This window comes from Apostichopus japonicus, chromosome 12, assembly GCF_037975245.1.
Source record: "Apostichopus japonicus isolate 1M-3 chromosome 12, ASM3797524v1, whole genome shotgun sequence".
NCBI lineage: Eukaryota > Metazoa > Echinodermata > Holothuroidea > Aspidochirotida > Stichopodidae > Apostichopus > Apostichopus japonicus.
In genome coordinates, this window is record NC_092572.1 from 34,213,523 (window position 1) to 34,235,946 (window position 22,424).

At 36.6% G+C, this 22,424-nt stretch overlaps 1 protein-coding gene across 8 annotated transcripts in view; it reads left to right on the top strand.

Moving 5' to 3' along the window:
- The window catches only part of LOC139978069 (phospholipid transfer protein C2CD2L-like), a 114,492-nt gene that overhangs the window by 41,296 nt on the left and 50,772 nt on the right, over positions 1-22,424 (top strand). For 6 of the 8 annotated variants that reach the window (XM_071988025.1, XM_071988024.1, XM_071988029.1 and 3 more), the window contains exons 4-6: positions 3,463-3,474; positions 7,776-7,877; positions 11,926-12,072. In XM_071988025.1, the coding sequence (XP_071844126.1) occupies positions 3,463-3,474; positions 7,776-7,877; positions 11,926-12,072 (261 nt within the window). The remainder of the gene's footprint in view (positions 1-3,462; positions 3,475-7,775; positions 7,878-11,925; positions 12,073-22,424) is intronic. The other 2 variants (XM_071988031.1, XM_071988026.1) reach the window with 2 other exon arrangements.

Genomic DNA, 22,424 nt, shown 5'->3' on the forward strand with positions numbered 1-22,424 from the left:
TACACCGTTATGTATCATCTGAATGTAAGTTCACCATCATATCCCCCTAATATGGGGCTAGTTGAACATTACACCGTTATGTATCATCTGAATGTAAATTCACCATCATATCCCCATAATATGGGGCTAGTTGAACATTACACCGTTATGTATCATCTGAATGTAAGTTCACCATCATATCCCCTTAATATGGGGCTAGTTGAACATTACACCGTTATGTATCATCTGAATGTAAGTTCACCATCATATCCCCCTAATATGGGGCTACTTGAACATTACACCGTTATGTATCATCTGAATGTAAGTTCACCATCACATCCCCCTAATATGGGGCTAGTTGAACATTACACCGTTATGTATCATCTGAATGTAAGTTCACCATCATATCCCCCTAATATGGGGCTACTTGAACATTACACCGTTATGTATCATCTGAATATAAGTTCACCATCACATCCCCCTAATATGGGGCTAGTTGAACATTACACTGTTATTATCATATCATCTGTTCAATGTAAGGTTCACCATCACATCCCCCTAATATGGGGCTAGTTGAACATTACACCGTTATGTATCATCTGAATATAAGTTCACCATCACATCCCCCTAATATGGGGCTAGTTGAACATTACACCGTTATGTATCATCTGAATGTAAGTTCACCATCATATCCCCCTAATATGGGGCTAGTTGAACATTACACCGTTATGTATCATCTGAATGTAAGTTCACCATCACATCCCCCTAATATGGGGCTAGTTGAACATTACACCGTTATGTATCATCTGAATATAAGTTCACCATCACATCCCCCTAATATGGGGCTAGTTGAACATTACACCGTTATGTATCATCTGAATATAAGTTCACCATCACATCCCCCTAATATAGGGGTTGATGAACATTACACCGTTATGTATCATCTGAATGTAAGTTCACCATCATATCCCCCTAATATGGGGCTAGTTGAACATTACACCGTTATGTATCATCTGAATGTAAGTTCACCATCACATCCCCCTAATATGGGGCTAATTGAACATTACACCGTTATGTATCATCTGAATGTAAGTTCACCATCACATCCCCCTAATATGGGGCTAGTTGAACATTACACCGTTATTGTCATATATCATCTGAATATAAGTTCACCATCACATCCCCCTAATATGGGGCTAGTTGAACATTACACCGTTATGTATCATCTGAATGTAAGTTCACCATCATATCCCCCTAATATGGGGCAAGTTGAACATTACACCGTTATCGTCATATCATATGAATATAAGTTCACCATCACATCCCCCTAATATGGGGCTAGTTGAACATTACATCATCTGAATATAAGTTCACCATCACATCCCCCTAATATGGGGCTAGTTGAACATTACATCATCTGAATATAAGTTCACCATCACATCCCCCTAATATGGGGCTAGTTGAACATTACACCGTTATGTATCATCTGAATATAAGTTCACCATCACATCCCCCTAATTACTATGCCTCTGCTTGATAATATACTTATGTACTGTTATTACAATACTTCATGTCGTATTCTTTCCATCATTGTGTGTGTGAATTGATTAGAGATCAAACACACGCTGCATACTGTACAGTATATACTGCAGCCGTGTACTACTGGTACTGTACTTTTGAGGGGAATTCTTCATTAATCATCTCTTGAACTGTAGTACTGTTCGCTTCCTTGTGCAAAGAATCAAATCAGTAATTCATCAGTGCATGTGTAACTACAGAAAGCTAGAAATGGACCTTGGTATCGTTAATTAGAACACACATAATGTAATTTCATAATATTAGAGTAAATTTACATCATACACATTGTAGAGATAGCATTGGTGGGGGAGAATCTGAGTGCTGACTTTTAATAACTGTGCCACTTCAGCATCAATGCTGGAATCAAAGTATAACATCAGATCTTTGTGTGTCAGCTTGTAAAGTAAGGTGTGTATTATACAATTAATATGATTGATTTAAGTAGGGTAGGTGACAACTTGTAGTGACTGCAGCAACAAATACAGATCTTAGGTTATATTTGCCATAATTATGATTTTAGTCATAAATAGTGCTATGTATACGACACATGCCAAAAATATGCAACAGAGTTCTCATGATCACAAAGTCTTTCATAAAGCATAAAATGTGACAGAGACAACCTCAACACAAGATTGAAGTGAACAAACTAATATTGTCTCAAGTAATTTTCACCAAAAAGTTTGATCCAGGTTTCCATTTGTTTAAAAAATGTTGTTAACCAGACATCTGAGAAGAATTCAGATACCTAATTCCTCACCTCTATTTGATGATTTGAAAAAATTTATTAGTAAAGACTAGCTAAGCTTATGAACTACTGTACATTGTGGTGAGGGAAGCTCAGACCTACCAACCTTCTCTTTCACAAAAACTTACAAGCCTCTTTATCTCCTAAAATTGGGAGATTATGAGAAAACTGGGGAGAATTATGCAACATTTACTTTGCTCCTTGCTCACCTGTCTACCCAGGACCCTTGTTCTACCGTGCCTAAAATGAACTGGTCACAGTTCCGTACAAATTACGTTAAGAAATATCCAGATGATAAAACATACAATGCTGGCACTTTGGATGATAGAATGAGAAGGAAGAACATTGACCGAAGGGGCTTGTGATAGTGTTAAAAGGTTACCACTTCATTTTAGGCTCTGTAAAAAGAGGGTGCTAGGTTTGTGGGGAGACAGGTAAGCTCGTCACTCATAAATATCCAGACCAGTAAGTTTTGGGATATTCAAATAAACTAAGATAGGGATATAAAAAGAAACACAGAATTGTCACCTGGACAATAAAACCGGGTACAGGTACAGTATGTAAAAGTAGATTTGTCGCACTAATGTTAGTACTGCCAAACAAATCACTGGCATAAACATTTTATACAAATATTCACAAAACCTGAATTGAATTTTCTTCATGTTCTTATTGCAGGGGAAACATAAGCTATGTTTGGCCTATTGGGAAAAACAACTTTACAAAGAGAAGTTGCAGGAGATTAGCAAAAGTGGAGGCCGGGACGGGAGATAAGCATAAAAATGTGGAGGCCGGGAGATTAGCAAATAAAATGTGGAGGACGGAAGATTAGTATATGAAATGTAAAGGCCAAGAGATTAGCATATGAAATGTGGAGGCCGGGAGATTAGCATATGAAATGTGGAGGCTGGGAGATTAGCATATGAAATGTGGAGGCCGGGAGATTAGCATATGAAATGTGGAGGCCGGGAGATTAGCATATGAAAATGTGGAGGCCGGGAGATTAGCATATGAAATGTGGAGGCCGGGAGAATTGCCTTAAAAACTGGGAGGCTCTCTGGAGAATGGGAAGAGTCGGCAGGTCTATTTGAAGAATTACAAGTTAATCTGTGTAGTTACAATTTAATTGTTTTTACCTTTTATTTATTACATAAAATGGTCAGCTGAAATTGAAGGTGGGTTGCATGAACATTGTTTGGCCAATGTTTATCTTCATTCTTGCATGCTGCACTCTGTGTCTACACATGCTGCTGATACAGTACCAGCTCTTAGTGGTCACTCATCACGGAATCAATTTAATTCTGTAGAGGCACATTAGTCTTTATGTCTGTTTGTAGATGCATTGTTTACTAGTAATTGCTCATTATTTCTAAAACTGTTACAATGAAAGTTGACAAGCTACTTGTAGAACAGTGTCTCACATTGTGTATTTATGTTTTAAACTGTCTGTAGATCATTAATGTGGTGAAGTATTGTATATTATTTTACAGTATATGGTTATCATTTACTGTAATTCTGTTGACAAGTAAGCCAAGGTTGTCTTTGTTGTTTAATGATTACTCAGCAGAGAACATATTTTTTTTCTCCCTTTCTTCTTTGTAATATTTCTTTGTAATATTTCCTTGTGGATGTTTCCACTCTTGTTAAACATTTATTTGTTGAATCTGTTCAAACAAGAAATCTTGGTTTAAGTCTTTGAATTGTCTTTGGTCTCTTGAGCTATGCCTTGATCATGTCGGTACAAATTTATGTTTTACTCTGTGAAAATATCGTTCCATGTAAAGCCTGGTAAGTCCTTTTTTAGGTAATAAATTTGAATTGTGTACCAAAGTCATGAATTTTACCAAAGTCATGAAAAACCATGAATAAACCTGTAGACCATTTAAGTATGGTGTAAGCAAGTCAAATATTAGGCTTGACACTGGGGTTGGATGCTAATGTGAAAGCTATTAAAGTCTCAATACGTGTTTGCTGATGAATTTCTGAAAACAAACTTCTTAAGCAGATTCAATGTTTCTTATTCTACATGCACTCTGACCAGGTGGACCGCCCATATCAGCATGTTCATTACACAATTGTGACCTATATAACCTATATGCCTATAACGATCGTAAACAAAACAGAGATTTGATTGGTGCATGACCTGTTGGGCGGGGCTTGCAAATTTTGAGTGAAGTTTGTAGAATCTACGGACTCGTTAAAAATCTGGCAAATTTTATTCAGCTTAAAATGGTTAGCCACAGATACTGTAACTCAATAAATATAATGATCATTAATATGAAAATTGCATAGAACAGTGATTTTCACTAAGCTTTTAGAGCAGTAAGCTGGAAAGATCAAAGTTTGCAATTTGGCAAACACACACTGAGACTTTAACATGTATAGTTGCCAAAATAGTTAGCAGGGAATACTTGCAGCTTTCATAATGGCAAAATAGCTGTTTGAACACTACAATATTAGCATACAATATAGTATGAAGTTCTTCCTTACAAAACCTGTGTAAGTTGTGGTAAGTTTGCAAAAATGGTATCCTGTGTATCTTTTACTTTACTGTTTATTGCCATGGGGACAGCTAAATACCAACAATTTCAATGAATGAACCGGTAATGAGAGAACAGAAACTAGCAATTATGTCCCTGGTCATGTGGGTTATTCCTGACCCTAGGTCAAATTGCAGGAAATAGAGTGAACTGTGAAAACATGCAGTCCACATCATTTTAAACTTCATAATTGTGTGTAAATATTGTGTATCACTGGAATTTTTTCTATAAAGAAGGCTCACTATATCAGAACACATTCAGAAGTGGACAAATGCTCAATGCAAAGGATGAATCGATGATCAGTTTTGGACTATGGAAAAACTATAGACCCAATGGTTGCATTCAGAAGGAAAAATTGTAACTATCTTTGCAAACCGGTGCTGTGGCCGAGTGGATAAAGGCGGTGGCATTTGAAGCAATGAGGCTTAGCAATCGGGAGGTTTGGGGTTCGATTCCCGGCCGGGTCATAGTAAGGTGGATTTTCATCCAAGAGCAATCTACGGTTTTCCTATCTGAAATGACTTTCTAAATTGAAAAGATTCCAAATTTGAGTCAAAATGTTGAATTGGAAGCTACCCGACATGTAAGTTGTAATCCATAAACCCTTGCGGGTTTCTCCACATTTGTGGCCGCTTAAGCATTGTAAAAATAAATGCTGATTATTATTAAACTTATTGAACCATTTTGTATGCATACACAATTGCATTCAATTCACACTACAAACTGCAGTATTTTCACTCTATTTAAGTGACCCAAGGCAAACTGTACAGGAAGTGACGTGTGTGACCAACAGAGTTGGCGTTGCTTACAAATGTAATGCAGGTAACCCATAGGTTTTATGTAATGCAGCCTGTAACCCATAGGTTTTATGTAATGCAGGTAACCCATAGATTTTATGTAATGCAGGTAACCCATAGGTTTTATGTAATGCAGGTAAACCATAGGTTTAAAGTCAATAGCTCACAAAGGAGATTTTATTTGAGGTGGAAATTAGCATTACAGATTCAGAGTGATAATGACTATCAAGTTAAAGGGCAGTAGTATCTTACTTGCTTCTCTATGTCTAACTGTTCCCTAAAAAGGCTTTATCTTTCTTACAGATGGTTTCAATTTTTTGTAGATCAGTTACTTGTTTTGCACACTGCACACGATTTCATGTCATCACATTATCATAATAAGATATGTTGAGATGATGACTAGAGACACCCCAGTATTCATGGTATATAAATAGGATATCCCTTCTCTATCATTAATCTCACCAGGCATTATTGTTTCATGTTGCAGCTCTCAATGGATATCAAGTATTGTCTTCAGTGTTTATGCCTTGTCATTTGTCAGGAAACAGTGTTTTGTGCATCTGTGTAGGGCCATGTGGTTTATAAAGCATTACAATGTAAAAAGCACCACTTCAACAAGTCTTCATTAATAAGATGGGAGAGCATAAAGCTGTGTTGTCTGTGTGTAGAATTCTAAAAAAAGTGTGTTTACTTGCTTTGTAAGAACTTACGAATATTTAGATCCAGTTACCTGTAATATCGGTGTTTAGAACCAAATTTATTTTGCCACCTCATGTACCTAATTTTTCAGCGCTTTTCCTTGTTTAAAATGGCCAATGATTTGGGAAAGTGATATCAGATATGATAGTCTACTCTCACCTTTGAAATAGTCTCTACTCAGTAAGTGTTTTCACTGCCATACTAAATATCTTATCCCCATCCAAGAACATACACATTGATTTGGAAGGCACACAGGTGCACAGGTTTTCAACATTGTAGAAAATCACCAAGCTATAGTCCTTGTACCTGAAGCTTTAGAGGTTAGTACCATTATGTTTAGGAGTTGCATAAGTTGGCTTTACATAAAGTCAATAATGGAAATATATATATGGAAAATAACGGCTTGCTCGGCAGATGATGATAAGGAACACACATATTGTTGATGAATTCTGAAATAAAGTTATTATTTGACTACTCGAAATGTTTATTACATGCCAACCTTATGCATTACGAGCAAACTCCTGTGACAAACTTTACGCAGCACAGGTACAGAGCCGTATATAGAAGGTTTGGCCAACTGCGTATGATTTATGATTGGTCAAGGGATTAAAGTGCTCACCGGCTACCATGCTATACGCTCAGTACAGGTAGGACCAATGTTTACTTCGGGAAACATTTCATACAGCAGGTTTGATTCTCTCAGCGAATATTAGCCTCTACTGCTTATGTACACACAAATCATATGCAACACATGCAGTATATTCCCTGATAGGTACTATTTGAACCCTCTTCACAGCTAGTGATTCTTTGCCACCACAATAAAACAATTATGACAGCCATTACAACCATGGCCAAATATGTAGGATATGATGTTTCTTGCCATCAATAAAAGAAGTTTCCACATTAGAAATGTGCAAACAATATGTTTTTTTGGCAAACATAACAAGGCCCTATGTTAGTCCAGATGTTATAAAGAACTGTAACAAGAGAGTGCAAGATAGTGAGTGTCTGTAAATATTGCCCAATAAGTGGTGCATTATAACTGCAGCAGATTGTCAAGATTGTTCCATTGTTCTAAATCCTGTATGTGATATTATCATCTGATATTTATGTTTCGCACTTGTTTATAACTTTCTTCAAAATACTTTAGCTACACATATTGGATTTATCAGCTTCCATTACTGTATATGTTACTTAAATGAAAAGTTACATTAGTTTTCACTATTGGAGAATGGAGAATATTGTTACTCTTGACAATTTTCCTGAGATTAATTTTCCAGAAGGAGCCTTCATTTGTTATAAATGATGCCTTAAATTCAATCAGTGCATGATAATTATTATAGCACTTAATGCAGCCTAGATTTAATGTTTTCTGTCCTTCGGTTGGCAGCCATATCTGCAATCTGTTACCATTCTTGTTCTATGTTTGTTCTACTGTAGGTACAGTGTATCATCAGAACCTTTGGAGAGGACTGGCACATTACAGCAACCTTAGAAGAAGATACAGTGTTGCATCTTAAGATCACTCCTCAGATCACACAGGTAATAAACACTGTAGAATATGAATGAATAGTTCACCCAACATGAAGGGAACTGTATACATACATTTACTTTGCTTACTTATCTCCTCACAACCTCAGCACAGATCTCACTCCTTGCCTAGAGTGATCTTGTAAAACTTGAAGCACTCAGTGACTGGTCACTCCCAGTCAATGAACGTCTTCATTCTATCACAGAAAGGCTAATATAAAGGGTCTATATGGTTACTTTTCAATGGGAACATGAAGCACTCAGTGACTGGTCACTCCCAGTCAATGAACGTCTTCATTCTATCACAGAAAGGCTAATATAAAGGGTATATATGGTTACTTTGCAATGGGAACATGAAGCACTCAGTGACTGGTCACTCCCAGTGAATGAACGTCTTCTATCACAGAAAGGCTAATATAAAGGGTATATATGGTTACTTCAGGCTAATATTAAGGGTATATATGGTTACTTTTCAATGGGAACATGAAGAAGGAAGGTATGGAGTTCCAGTCTGTTCCTTGTCAGTGTTGACTAATTCATAAGAAATACTTGAATTGTCCAATCCTAACACATTGATGTAATTGGTAACAATATCCTAAGTTAAATAGTAAAGCTGTGTCTTTCTTTCTACACTTATTATATTGGACAGTTTGTCAACTCAACTTGGTGGTACCTCAGACATCCTGGGCAAATGAACTGGTTCACAGCAGAGAAACCAGTGGGCCAATCTGTCCACACTAGAAAAATGAGACTAATTGAAAGTTCTAGTAAAATGTATATTTATTTCATAGATCTGTTACCTATCTCCAATCAATATATGCACTGTCTTAGATGTATGTACACAGCATATCAATTTTGATAACATGTTAGCCCTTTGCCCCACTGGCCAACTTCTTGGTCCACGCCCATTCTCTTTTAATACAAATGTACCATTCTTAAAGCTTACAAAAACTGTTTCTGTGTTAAATTGATGGCTGACACTGTATCATGTTGCTTGTTGTAGTCAGCATTCAGTGAAGCTGTTTATGTAGCAGAGTGTATCAGTAGAATTGATTGTCATCAAGTCAACCCATAATACAATCATCAAGAAAGAAATTGATATTCATGTACTGTACTGCTGCTGTTATCTATATCAGTGCTATGCTATACTGAGTATCATTGTAGTCATTTTGTATTATACCTGTAGGCAGAATTAACTCTGGAAGCATCCATCCTTTCAACAACAAAAATAGCAATTAGCTAAGCCTGGTCATCTGTTCCATCATTGTAGGCTTTCTGTCACCATGACAACAGAAAGTAAACTCTTATTGTGATGAGTTGCCTGAACAATGGACTGCTGTGCCATTGAAAACTACTCTGATTATGCATGATTTGGCAGAATTTTGTGTTTTTTTTTCTGTCAGATTTTGTGTCGTGGTATACTCTCAATGTAGTGGTACTTTCTTGGTTTCCACACAGCTTTTACACAGATAAGTGGGGCAATTATTATTAAACCAAGTTGTTGTGTCACATTTTTGTTGGTATAAACAAATGCTCTTCAGCTTGATCAGCCTTGTGGTGTACAAGTAATTAAGTTTAATTGTGTTGATATTGCAGAGAGAGTTGAGATGTATTCAGCTATATGGACAGCTCTGCAACAATTTGCATTGAAATATATTCATTGAATACACACAAATCTATGGCAACATATAAACTACAAATATCACAGTAACCAATACACTTTTATACCCTCTGCCATTCCACTCTATGTCATCAGTGTTATCAGTGTTGTCATTCCACTCTGTCATCAGTGTTTTCATTGATGTCATTCCACTCTGTCATCAGTGTTATCAGTGTTGTCATTTCACTCTGTTTTCAGTGATGTCATTTCACTCTATGTCATCAGTGTTATCAGTGTTGTCATTTCACTCTGTCATCAGTGTTGTCATTTCATTCTATTTCATCAGTGTTATCATTGATGTCATTGCACTGTATGTCATCAGTGTTATCAGTGTTGTCATTTCACTCTCTTGTCAGTTATGTCATTTCATTCTATTTCATCAGTGTTATTATTGATGTCATTCCACTCTGTCATCAGTGTTATCAGTGTTGTCATTCCACTCTGTCATCAGTGTTATCTGTGTTGTCATTCCACTCTGTCATCAGTGTTATCAGTGTTGTCATTCCACTGTCATCAGTGTTTTCATTGATGTCATTCTACTCTGTCATCAGTGTTTTCATTGACATCATTTCACTCTGTTGTCAGTTATGTCATTTCATTCTATTTCATCAGTGTTATCATTGATGTCATTGCACTGTATGTCATCAGTGTTATCAGTGTTGTCATTTCACTCTGTTGTCAGTTATGTCATTTCATTCTATTTCATCAGTGTTATTATTGATGTCATTCCACTCTGTCATCAGTGTTATCAGTGTTGTCATTCCACTCTGTCATCAGTGTTATCAGTGTTGTCATTCCACTCTGTCATCAGTGTTATCAGTGTTGTCATTCCACTCTGTCATCAGTGTTATCAGTGTTGTCATTCCACTGTCATCAGTGTTTTCATTGATGTCATTCTACTCTGTCATCAGTGTTTTCATTGACATCATTTCACTCTGTTGTCAGTTATGTCATTTCATTCTATTTCATCAGTGTTATCAGTGTTGTCATTTCACTCTATGTCATTAGTGTTATCAGTACTGTCAATTCACTTCATGTCGTCAGTGTTATCAGTGATATCATTTGACTCTATATTCACTCTGTTTCAGATATTCCACTTAACACAGCAAAATGACAATGTTGATGATTTTATCTAAATTGTGTAAAAGTAAGTTGGCCTGATGTTTCGATCCTAGCAGGATCTTCTTCAAAGGCTAATGGCAAGTAACAGTAACAGAAGGGAAAAAAACACACAGAATACAGACAGGTTAATGAGCATGGTGAACACAAAGAGATAGATGTAAGGAGATTAGTAGACAAGGGATGGAGAGAAGAAAGAAAGAAACCAACAGGGGAAGAGGAGAGGTAGGAGATTAACAGTGCAGGGACAAAGAGAGGATTAAGGGAAGGGGGTAGGGTGTAAACTGGAGAAGGACAAAGACAGAAAGGAGTGGAGAAAAAGGGTGGAAGAGAGCTATGAAAAGAGGAGTGATGGGGGGGGGGACAAGGGGAGATGGGGAGGGGGGCAGAAGAAAAGTTAGTCATGTCCTTCCTGAATGTTGAGCCCATGAGTCTGAATGGTGCTGAGGCATTGCATCCACAGCCTCTCTCTGCTGATTGGTACTACTGTAGGTCAGTAATGCTACCTAAGGATTCAATTCCCTGAAGAGACATGTCGTTACTGGTATGGTTGCATACACAGCCTCTCTCTGCTGATTGGTACTACTGTAGGTCAGTAATGCTACCTAAGGATTCAATCCCCTGTAGGGACATGTCGTTACTGGTATGGTTGCATACACAGCCTCTCTCTGCTGATTGGTACTACTGTAGGTCAGTCATGCTACCTAAGGATTCAATCCCCTGTAGGGACATGTCGTTACTGGTATGGTTGCATACACAGCCTCTCTCTGCTGATTGGTACTACTGTAGGTCAGGAATGCTACCTAAGGATTCAATCCCCTGAAGAGACATGTCGTTACTGGTATGGTTGCATCCACAGCCTCTCTCTGCTGATTGGTACTACTGTAGGTCAGGAATGCTACCTCAGGATTCAATCCCCTGTAGGGACATGTCGTTACTGGTATGGTTGCATCCACAGCCTCTCTCTGCTGATTGGTACTACTGTAGGTCAGGAATGCTACCTAAGGATTCAATCCCCTGTAGGGACATGTCATTACTAGTATGGTTGCATCCACAGCCTCTCTCTGCTGATTGGTACTACTGTAGGTCAGGAATGCTACCTAAGGATTCAATTCCCTGAAGAGACATGTCTTTTCTGGTACATGGTTGATTTTTATCTATTCACAGAATGAGAGTGTTGACATCCATGCTATGTCGTTACTGGTTGATTTTATCTATTCACAGAATGAGAGTGTTGACATCCATGCTATGTCGTTACTGGTTGATTTTATCTATTCACAGAATGAGAGTGTTGACATCCATGCTATGGAGGCAATAATTCGTAATGCTATCCTGTCTGCCACCTTCACCACTGTCATACCAACTAGAGCATTGCCGAGGGATATGGCAACTTTAGCCTGGTCCAGGCAAAAACCAAGTCCACCAGGGGTAAGCAAATGGTCTTACATCAAAGGATATTTATCTGGAAATTTAGCATTCCATTGTCACTTCATAATTTACATATTAGCAATTTGCGATTGATGTTACAATGGAGATGACTATGGTACAATTTGTACTTTGCGAACCTGAATTAACAAGTAATTTCCCTTTTCATAAAAATTGACAATTTTATTGGCGCAAACAATTATGCATGCACACAACAAAACTTCTTATTTTAATTTTAAAATCAGCCAATCAAATCATATCTATCACATGATGTCAGGCAATAAGAAGCGACCTGTTTCATTCATTGTATACATACATTGATGTACTAGGCCTATACTAGTAGATGTAAGAAGCGACCTGTTTCATTCATTTTATACATACATTGATGTACTAGGCCTATACTAGTAGATGTAAGAAGCAACCTGTTTCATTCATTGTATACATACATTGATGTACTAGGCCTATACTAGTAGATGTAAGAAGCGACCTGTTTCATTCATTGTATACATACATTGATGTACTAGGCCTATACTAGTAGATGTAAGAAGCGACCTGTTTCATTCATTGTATACATACATTGATGTACTAGGCCTATACTAGTAGATGTAAGAAGCGACCTGTTTCATTCATTGTATACATACATTGATGTACTAGGCCTATACTAGTAGATGTAAGAAGCGACCTGTTTCATTCATTGTATACATACATTGATGTACTAGGCCTATACTAGTAGATGTAAGAAGCGACCTGTTTCATTCATTGTATACATACATTGATGTACTAGGCCTATACTAGTAGATGTAAGAAGCGACCTATTTCATTCATTTTATACATACATTGATGTACTAGGCCTATACTAGTAGATGTAAGAAGCGACCTATTTCATTCATTGTATACATACATTGATGTACTAGGCCTATACTAGTAGATGTAAGAAGCGACCTGTTTCATTCATTTTATACATACATTGATGTACTAGGCCTATACTAGTAGATGTAAGAAGCGACCTATTTCATTCATTTTATACATACATTGATGTACTAGGCCTATACTAGTAGATGTAAGAAGCGACCTGTTTCATTCATTTTATACATACATTGATGTACTAGGCCTATACTAGTAGATGTAAGAAGCGACCTATTTCATTCATTTTATACATACATTGATGTACTAGGCCTATACTAGTAGATGTAAGAAGCGACCTATTTCATTCATTTTATACATACATTGATGTACTAGGCCTATACTAGTAGATGTAAGAAGCGACCTGTTTCATTCATTTTATACATACATTGATGTACTAGGCCTATACTAGTAGATGTAAGAAGCGACCTGTTTCATTCATTTTATACATACATTGATGTACTAGGCCTACAGTATACTAGCAGATGTAAGAAGCGACCTATTTCATTCATTGTATACATACATTGATGTACTAGGCCTATACTAGTAGATGTAAGAAGCGACCTGTTTCATTCATTTTATAAATACATTGATGTACTAGGCCTATACTAGTAGATGTAAGAAGCGACCTGTTTCATTCATTGTATACATACATTGATGTACTAGGCCTATACTAGTAGATGTAAGAAGCGACCTGTTTCATTCATTGTATACATACATTGATGTACTAGGCCTATACTAGTAGATGTAAGAAGCGACCTGTTTCATTCATTTTATACATACATTGATGTACTAGGCCTATACTAGTAGATGTAAGAAGCGACCTATTTCATTCATTTTATACATACATTGATGTACTAGGCCTATACTAGTAGATGTAAGAAGCGACCTATTTCATTCATTGTATACATACATTGATGTACTAGGCCTATACTAGTAGATGTAAGAAGCGACCTGTTTCATTCATTTTATACATACATTGATGTACTAGGCCTATACTAGTAGATGTAAGAAGCGACCTATTTCATTCATTTTATACATACATTGATGTACTAGGCCTATACTAGTAGATGTAAGAAGCGACCTGTTTCATTCATTTTATAAATACATTGATGTACTAGGCCTATACTAGTAGATGTAAGAAGCGACCTGTTTCATTCATTTTATACATACATTGATGTACTAGGCCTATACTAGTAGATGTAAGAAGCGACCTATTTCATTCATTGTATACATACATTGATGTACTAGGCCTATACTAGTAGATGTAAGAAGCGACCTGTTTCATTCATTTTATACATACATTGATGTACTAGGCCTATACTAGTAGATGTAAGAAGCGACCTGTTTCATTCATTTTATACATACATTGATGTACTAGGCCTATACTAGTAGATGTAAGAAGCGACCTGTTTCATTCATTGTGTACATACATTGATGTACTAGGCCTATACTAGTAGATGTAAGAAGCGACCTGTTTCATTCATTGTGTACATACATTGATGTACTAGGCCTATACTAGTAGATGTAAGAAGCGACCTGTTTCATTCATTGTATACATACATTGATGTACTAGGCCTATACTAGTAGATGTAAGAAGCGACCTGTTTCATTCATTGTATACATACATTGATGTACTAGGCCTATACTAGTAGATGTAAGAAGCGACCTGTTTCATTCATTTTATACATACATTGATGTACTAGGCCTATACTAGTAGATGTAAGAAGCGACCTGTTTCATTCATTTTATAAATACATTGATGTACTAGGCCTATACTAGTAGATGTAAGAAGCGACCTGTTTCATTCATTGTATACATACATTGATGTACTAGGCCTATACTAGCAGATGTAAGAAGCGACCTGTTTCATTCATTGTATACATACATTGATGTACTAGGCCTATACTAGCAGATGTAAGAAGCGACCTGTTTCATTCATTTTATACATACATTGATGTACTAGGCCTATACTAGTAGATGTAAGAAGCGACCTGTTTCATTCATTTTATACATACATTGATGTACTAGGCCTATACTAGTAGATGTAAGAAGCGACCTGTTTCATTCATTTTATACATACATTGATGTACTAGGCCTATACTAGTAGATGTAAGAAGCGACCTGTTTCATTCATTTTATACATACATTGATGTACTAGGCCTATACTAGTAGATGTAAGAAGCGACCTGTTTCATTCATTGTATACATACATTGATGTACTAGGCCTATACTAGTAGATGTAAGAAGCGACCTGTTTCATTCATTTTATAAATACATTGATGTACTAGGCCTATACTAGTAGATGTAAGAAGCGACCTGTTTCATTCATTTTATACATACATTGATGTACTAGGCCTATACTAGCAGATGTAAGAAGCGACCTGTTTCATTCATTGTATACATACATTGATGTACTAGGCCTATACTAGTAGATGTAAGAAGCGACCTGTTTCATTCATTTTATACATACATTGATGTACTAGGCCTATACTAGTAGATGTAAGAAGCGACCTGTTTCATTCATTTTATACATACATTGATGTACTAGGCCTATACTAGTAGATGTAAGAAGCGACCTGTTTCATTCATTGTATACATACATTGATGTACTAGGCCTATACTAGTAGATGTAAGAAGCGACCTGTTTCATTCATTTTATACATACATTGATGTACTAGGCCTATACTAGTAGATGTAAGAAGCGACCTGTTTCATTCATTTTATACATACATTGATGTACTAGGCCTATACTAGTAGATGTAAGAAGCGACCTGTTTCATTCATTTTATACATACATTGATGTACTAGGCCTATACTAGTAGATGTAAGAAGCGACCTGTTTCATTCATTTTATACATACATTGATGTACTAGGCCTATACTAGTAGATGTAAGAAGCGACCTGTTTCATTCATTTTATACATACATTGATGTACTAGGCCTATACTAGTAGATGTAAGAAGCGACCTGTTTCATTCATTGTATACATACATTGATGTACTAGGCCTATACTAGTAGATGTAAGAAGCGACCTGTTTCATTCATTTTATACATACATTGATGTACTAGGCCTATACTAGTAGATGTAAGAAGCGACCTGTTTCATTCATTTTATACATACATTGATGTACTAGGCCTATACTAGTAGATGTAAGAAGCGACCTGTTTCATTCATTTTATACATACATTGATGTACTAGGCCTATACTAGTAGATGTAAGAAGCGACCTGTTTCATTCATTGTATACATACATTGATGTACTAGGCCTATACTAGTAGATGTAAGAAGCGACCTGTTTCATTCATTTTATACATACATTGATGTACTAGGCCTATACTAGTAGATGTAAGAAGCGACCTGTTTCATTCATTGTATACATACATTGATGTACTAGGCCTATACTAGTAGATGTAAGAAGCGACCTGTTTCATTCATTGTATACATACATTGATGTACTAGGCCTATACTAGTAGATGTAAGAAGCGACCTGTTTCATTCATTGTATACATACATTGATGTACTAGGCCTATACTAGTAGATGTAAGAAGCGACCTATTTCATTCATTTTATACATACATTGATGTACTAGGCCTATACTAGTAGATGTAAGAAGCGACCTGTTTCATTCATTTTATACATACATTGATGTACTAGGCCTATACTAGTAGATGTAAGAAGCGACCTGTTTCATTCATTTTATACATACATTGATGTACTAGGCCTATACTAGTAGATGTAAGAAGCGACCTGTTTCATTCATTGTATACATACATTGATGTACTAGGCCTATACTAGTAGATGTAAGAAGCGACCTGTTTCATTCATTTTATACATACATTGATGTACTAGGCCTATACTAGTAGATGTAAGAAGCGACCTGTTTCATTCATTTTATACATACATTGATGTACTAGGCCTATACTAGTAGATGTAAGAAGCGACCTGTTTCATTCATTTTATACATACATTGATGTACTAGGCCTATACTAGTAGATGTAAGAAGCGACCTGTTTCATTCATTGTATACATACATTGATGTACTAGGCCTATACTAGTAGATGTAAGAAGCGACCTGTTTCATTCATTGTATACATACATTGATGTACTAGGCCTATACTAGTAGATGTAAGAAGCGACCTGTTTCATTCATTGTATACATACATTGATGTACTAGGCCTATACTAGTAGATGTAAGAAGCGACCTGTTTCATTCATTGTATACATACATTGATGTACTAGGCCTATACTAGTAGATGTAAGAAGCGACCTGTTTCATTCATTTTATACATACATTGATGTACTAGGCCTATACTAGTAGATGTAAGAAGCGACCTGTTTCATTCATTTTATACATACATTGATGTACTAGGCCTATACTAGTAGATGTAAGAAGCGACCTGTTTGTTTCATTTTATACATACATTGATGTACTAGGCCTATACTAGTAGATGTAAGAAGCGACCTATTTGTTTCATTTTATACATACATTGATGTACTAGGCCTATACTAGTAGATGTAAGAAGCGACCTGTTTCATTCATTGTATACATACATTGATGTACTAGGCCTATACTAGTAGATGTAAGAAGCGACCTGTTTCATTCATTTTATACATACATTGATGTACTAGGCCTATACTAGTAGATGTAAGAAGCGACCTGTTTCATTCATTTTATACATACATTGATGTACTAGGCCTATACTAGTAGATGTAAGAAGCGACCTGTTTCATTCATTGTATACATACATTGATGTACTAGGCCTATACTAGTAGATGTAAGAAGCGACCTGTTTCATTCATTTTATACATACATTGATGTACTAGGCCTATACTAGTAGATGTAAGAAGCGACCTGTTTCATTCATTGTATACATACATTGATGTACTAGGCCTATACTAGTAGATGTAAGAAGCGACCTGTTTCATTCATTGTATACATACATTGATGTACTAGGCCTATACTAGTAGATGTAAGAAGCGACCTGTTTCATTCATTTTATACATACATTGATGTACTAGGCCTATACTAGTAGATGTAAGAAGCGACCTGCTTCATTCATTTTATACATACATTGATGTACTAGGCCTATACTAGTAGATGTAAGAAGCGACCTATTTCATTCATTGTATACATACATTGATGTACTAGGCCTATACTAGTAGATGTAAGAAGCGACCTGTTTCATTCATTGTATACATACATTGATGTACTAGGCCTATACTAGTAGATGTAAGAAGCGACCTATTTCATTCATTGTATACATACATTGATGTACTAGGCCTATACTAGTAGATGTAAGAAGCGACCTATTTCATTCATTGTATACATACATTGATGTACTAGGCCTATACTAGTAGATGTAAGAAGCGACCTATTTCATTCATTGTATACATACATTGATGTACTAGGCCTATACTAGTAGATGTAAGAAGCGACCTATTTCATTCATTGTATACATACATTGATGTACTAGGCCTATACTAGTAGATGTAAGAAGCGACCTGTTTCATTCATTGTATACATACATTGATGTACTAGGCCTATACTAGTAGATGTAAGAAGCAACCTATTTCATTCATTGTATACATACATTGATGTACTAGGCCTATACTAGTAGATGTAAGAAGCGACCTATTTCATTCATTGTATACATACATTGATGTACTAGGCCTATACTAGTAGATGTAAGAAGCGACCTATTTCATTCATTGTATACATACATTGATGTACTAGGCCTATACTAGTAGATGTAAGAAGCGACCTATTTCATTCATTTTATACATACATTGATGTACTAGGCCTATACTAGTAGATGTAAGAAGCGACCTGTTTCATTCATTGTATACATACATTGATGTACTAGGCCTATACTAGTAGATGTAAGAAGCGACCTATTTCATTCATTGTATACATACATTGATGTACTAGGCCTATACTAGTAGATGTAAGAAGCGACCTGTTTCATTCATTTTATACATACATTGATGTACTAGGCCTATACTAGTAGATGTAAGAAGCGACCTGTTTCATTCATTTTATACAGGGGCGTATCCAGGGGGAGGCGCAACAGGCGCGCGCCCCCCCTATTGGCCGTCACCAAAAAAAAAAAAAGTTTAGCCAAAAAAAAAAAAAAAAAATTGATGACGACCTTTATGTGAGATGTCGGTGATCGCTCAACCCCCCCCCCCCCTCCCGTATGCTTTATTTTTTGTTTGCCAAAAAAAGGTTCTGGCGAAGTTCGGCGGCATAATAGTTTTAGAAACATAGATGGTACAGTAATTGTGTTTGTATTATCACTATAAACACTAAATGACATGCCAGCCATACTAAATTGTGCATTTTGTGTCCATATTTACTGGAAATGTTGCTTATTATTAAGGTCGAAAAATGGATCACATATGGCCATGGGCGGCGATCCTGGGTGGAGGGGGGATATATCCCCCCATGAAAATGGGTGGAGGGGATGTAATGCACCATATCCCCCCACCCCCCACCAAATGCCAGGGATAAGAATATTTTCATGCCTACATTTATGCATCTTCGTTAATGTACGGCTCTTTTTTAGCTTCATTTCTCGCCTACCATAAACGCAGTGCGATCTTTTAAAAGCCTCTTTATAAAGCAAAAATAGTGTCCTGTAGGCTTCATTGGCCCTATAACAACAAAATGTATTATTGCGCCCACGGTATTGATATAGTACATATATGCACCCTCATAGTATTCATATAGGCCCTATAGTAGGCCTACACACGTACATGTTCCCTCGAACAGCTGAGAATCTCATGTAACCAGGGTAATGCTTAATACACGTTTCACCTGGATGCCCTAGCAATCGGTACCTAGGAATGTAACTATGTGTAATTGTGTATTGCATGTGTATAGGCCTATAATAGCCTGCATGAGGCCATTTTCTTCATCGAATAATATAACAGAGCTCTCGAACATTCTAACGTTGCGCCTGAAACAAGATTGACAGGGGCAATTTTCCCAAAATAACACCCGAAATTTAAAAAAAAAAGGATTTTGGATCCTGATTATGAGATATTTCGGACATGACATCCCTATTTTAAAGTTGGGTATATGCCGCTTGGAAGCCTCGGGAAGTGCCGTTTCCGGCCATCTAGAGGGTTTGTTAATCCCAAAATTTTCTCGTACGCTTCGCGCCAACCCATGGTGGCGCTACGCTTAGATAGTCAACAAGGTCATATCCCCCCCCCAACTCGGAAGTACGGATCGCCGCCCATGCATATGACACCAATTTGCATTTCAGCCCTTTGAAAGCAAAAATTGTACACCCCTCCCCTTAGACCCATCCCTCCAGGCGATCATTCATGCCTGGCGCCCCCCCTATTGGAAAATCCTGGATACGCCCCTGTTTTATACATACATTGATGTACTAGGCCTATACTAGTAGATGTAACTGGGCCATTCATTTTTAGCAATTTCCTTAACACGTAATCAAAACCCCCAAAAAGAAGAAAAAGAAGTTCTAGATAGGAGTATACAAATATTCATTACATGTATTGAAGCTTCGTTAACACGAATGAGCTACCTTCGGTAAGTATATCATATGCAGCCTGTACATGCTATTAGTATATTAACATTAGCTGGTGTATTAAATGTTCATAAAACGAATCAAACATGGCAAATGCAAGGTGTATCAATATATTATAGACTCTACTTATGCTACAGTATAGTCCTAAGGCATTAGGCCTTCGATATAATCCTGGATGGTATGTTCTAAAATTTCCCTGACTGTTCTCCAAATTTCAATTTAACGTGTTGTTCAAATTGACCAATCAGTGAGTAATTATTTTCTCTCACATCCAATTCGTAATGACAACTTTATTGCATAGTCAGTCATTTCTGACTTTGAGTTTGGATTTTACGTAAACTGATGATAGCTTTAGCCATGATTTCTTTGTTTATATTTTAAATTTTGTTCAGTTAAGTTTTATTTTACATTTTAAAGTGTTGAATCTAAATCAACAGATATTCAAAGCAATATGCGAGCTCATTTTATGACGTTCGTATAGGACTATAATGCCCTGTATTGTGTACATTTATTTATATATTATTCACACACTGGTACAGTATATGGGACGGTCAGTATTAATTTTGAAATTTCACAAGTTTTGCCCTGTCCCATTATTCATGAAATGCATATGTAATACAGAGAATGTTATAGGCGTGGCTTATCATTTGATAATTAGCCATATTGCTGACCAAAACTTTTTGCTAAATTTGGTGAGATGGGCAATTCCGTAAAGTCGGACGTACATTTTCGTTGATCCATATCTCAATGGCTATAAATAGGAGATAACTTTTCATTTGGGTTTAATGGAACATCTACCTGTACCTTGTACTATTCTTGTATGGAGTTGCATTCGTGGTCCATCCAAATAAACTACAAAAATACTCAAAAAACGTCCCTGTGACGGACGTACCCAGAGAAAGTGACTTTTTCAGATCGTATTTTTCTTTTGAAATTTCTGTGAACTGGAATGGGATGCAATAAAAATCTACTATACATGTTATTAAGAAGACTCTTAACTACACATATCAGTAAACAAGCAGTTGAAACCTTTATCACTTCCCTGCAATATTTTCAAATTCCTCTGTGACGGACGTACAATTTTTTGCGACGGACGTACACGTGTGAAATTATATGGTAAATGTATGTCCGTCACAAACAAAAGTGCTACTTTGGTATCCCTAAAATTTCAATTTGTGACAGAGCTTCACCCCTGGAGAGTTTCCATGTTGACAGCACGGTACACAATACTGCAGCATTTACTTGTGGCTAATGGTACAACTTAGGTAACAGTAATAGTGAAAAGAAGGTTTACCCTCTCACAAAATTTCTATTCCATTGGAAATCTATATTTCACTTTAAGTTGTATGCAAATCATCACTGGAAATGATAATGGTAAGCTCATTTAAATGTTGTGTGAATCATTATAAACAATACAGATGTTAGACCCCTAGGGTGTTGAAGTTCTCTAGTGGGTCAGAATGATTGGTCTTTATTAACATTAAGATGGTATGAGCACCAAACCATTTTTCTTTCACTTTTCTTGACACCCTGTTTAATTACTTGACAATTTTTGTTTATTAAAATACATGTACTGCAAGCTTCTGTATGAATGATATAACAGCAATTTTCAGCAAGGAAGAATTTCAGATGTGTGATACAGTATGTTGGATTGCTTCAGGAGCTCTTATGCTGTGTTCACCTTGGATCCCCTGTTCTTGGTCCTATGTTGACAATTTAACCGCAAATATGTCATACCAAAATCTATTTTGTTCACACTTGAACTCATACTCCAGCTCTGATTGCCCACTCTGAGTCAATGAACAGGAAGTTACAATATTTGTAGGGTGACCCTCACAAAAGTGCGAATGCACAAAGTGTATGGCAAATTTCTAATAAAGATGAGTGTCACAAA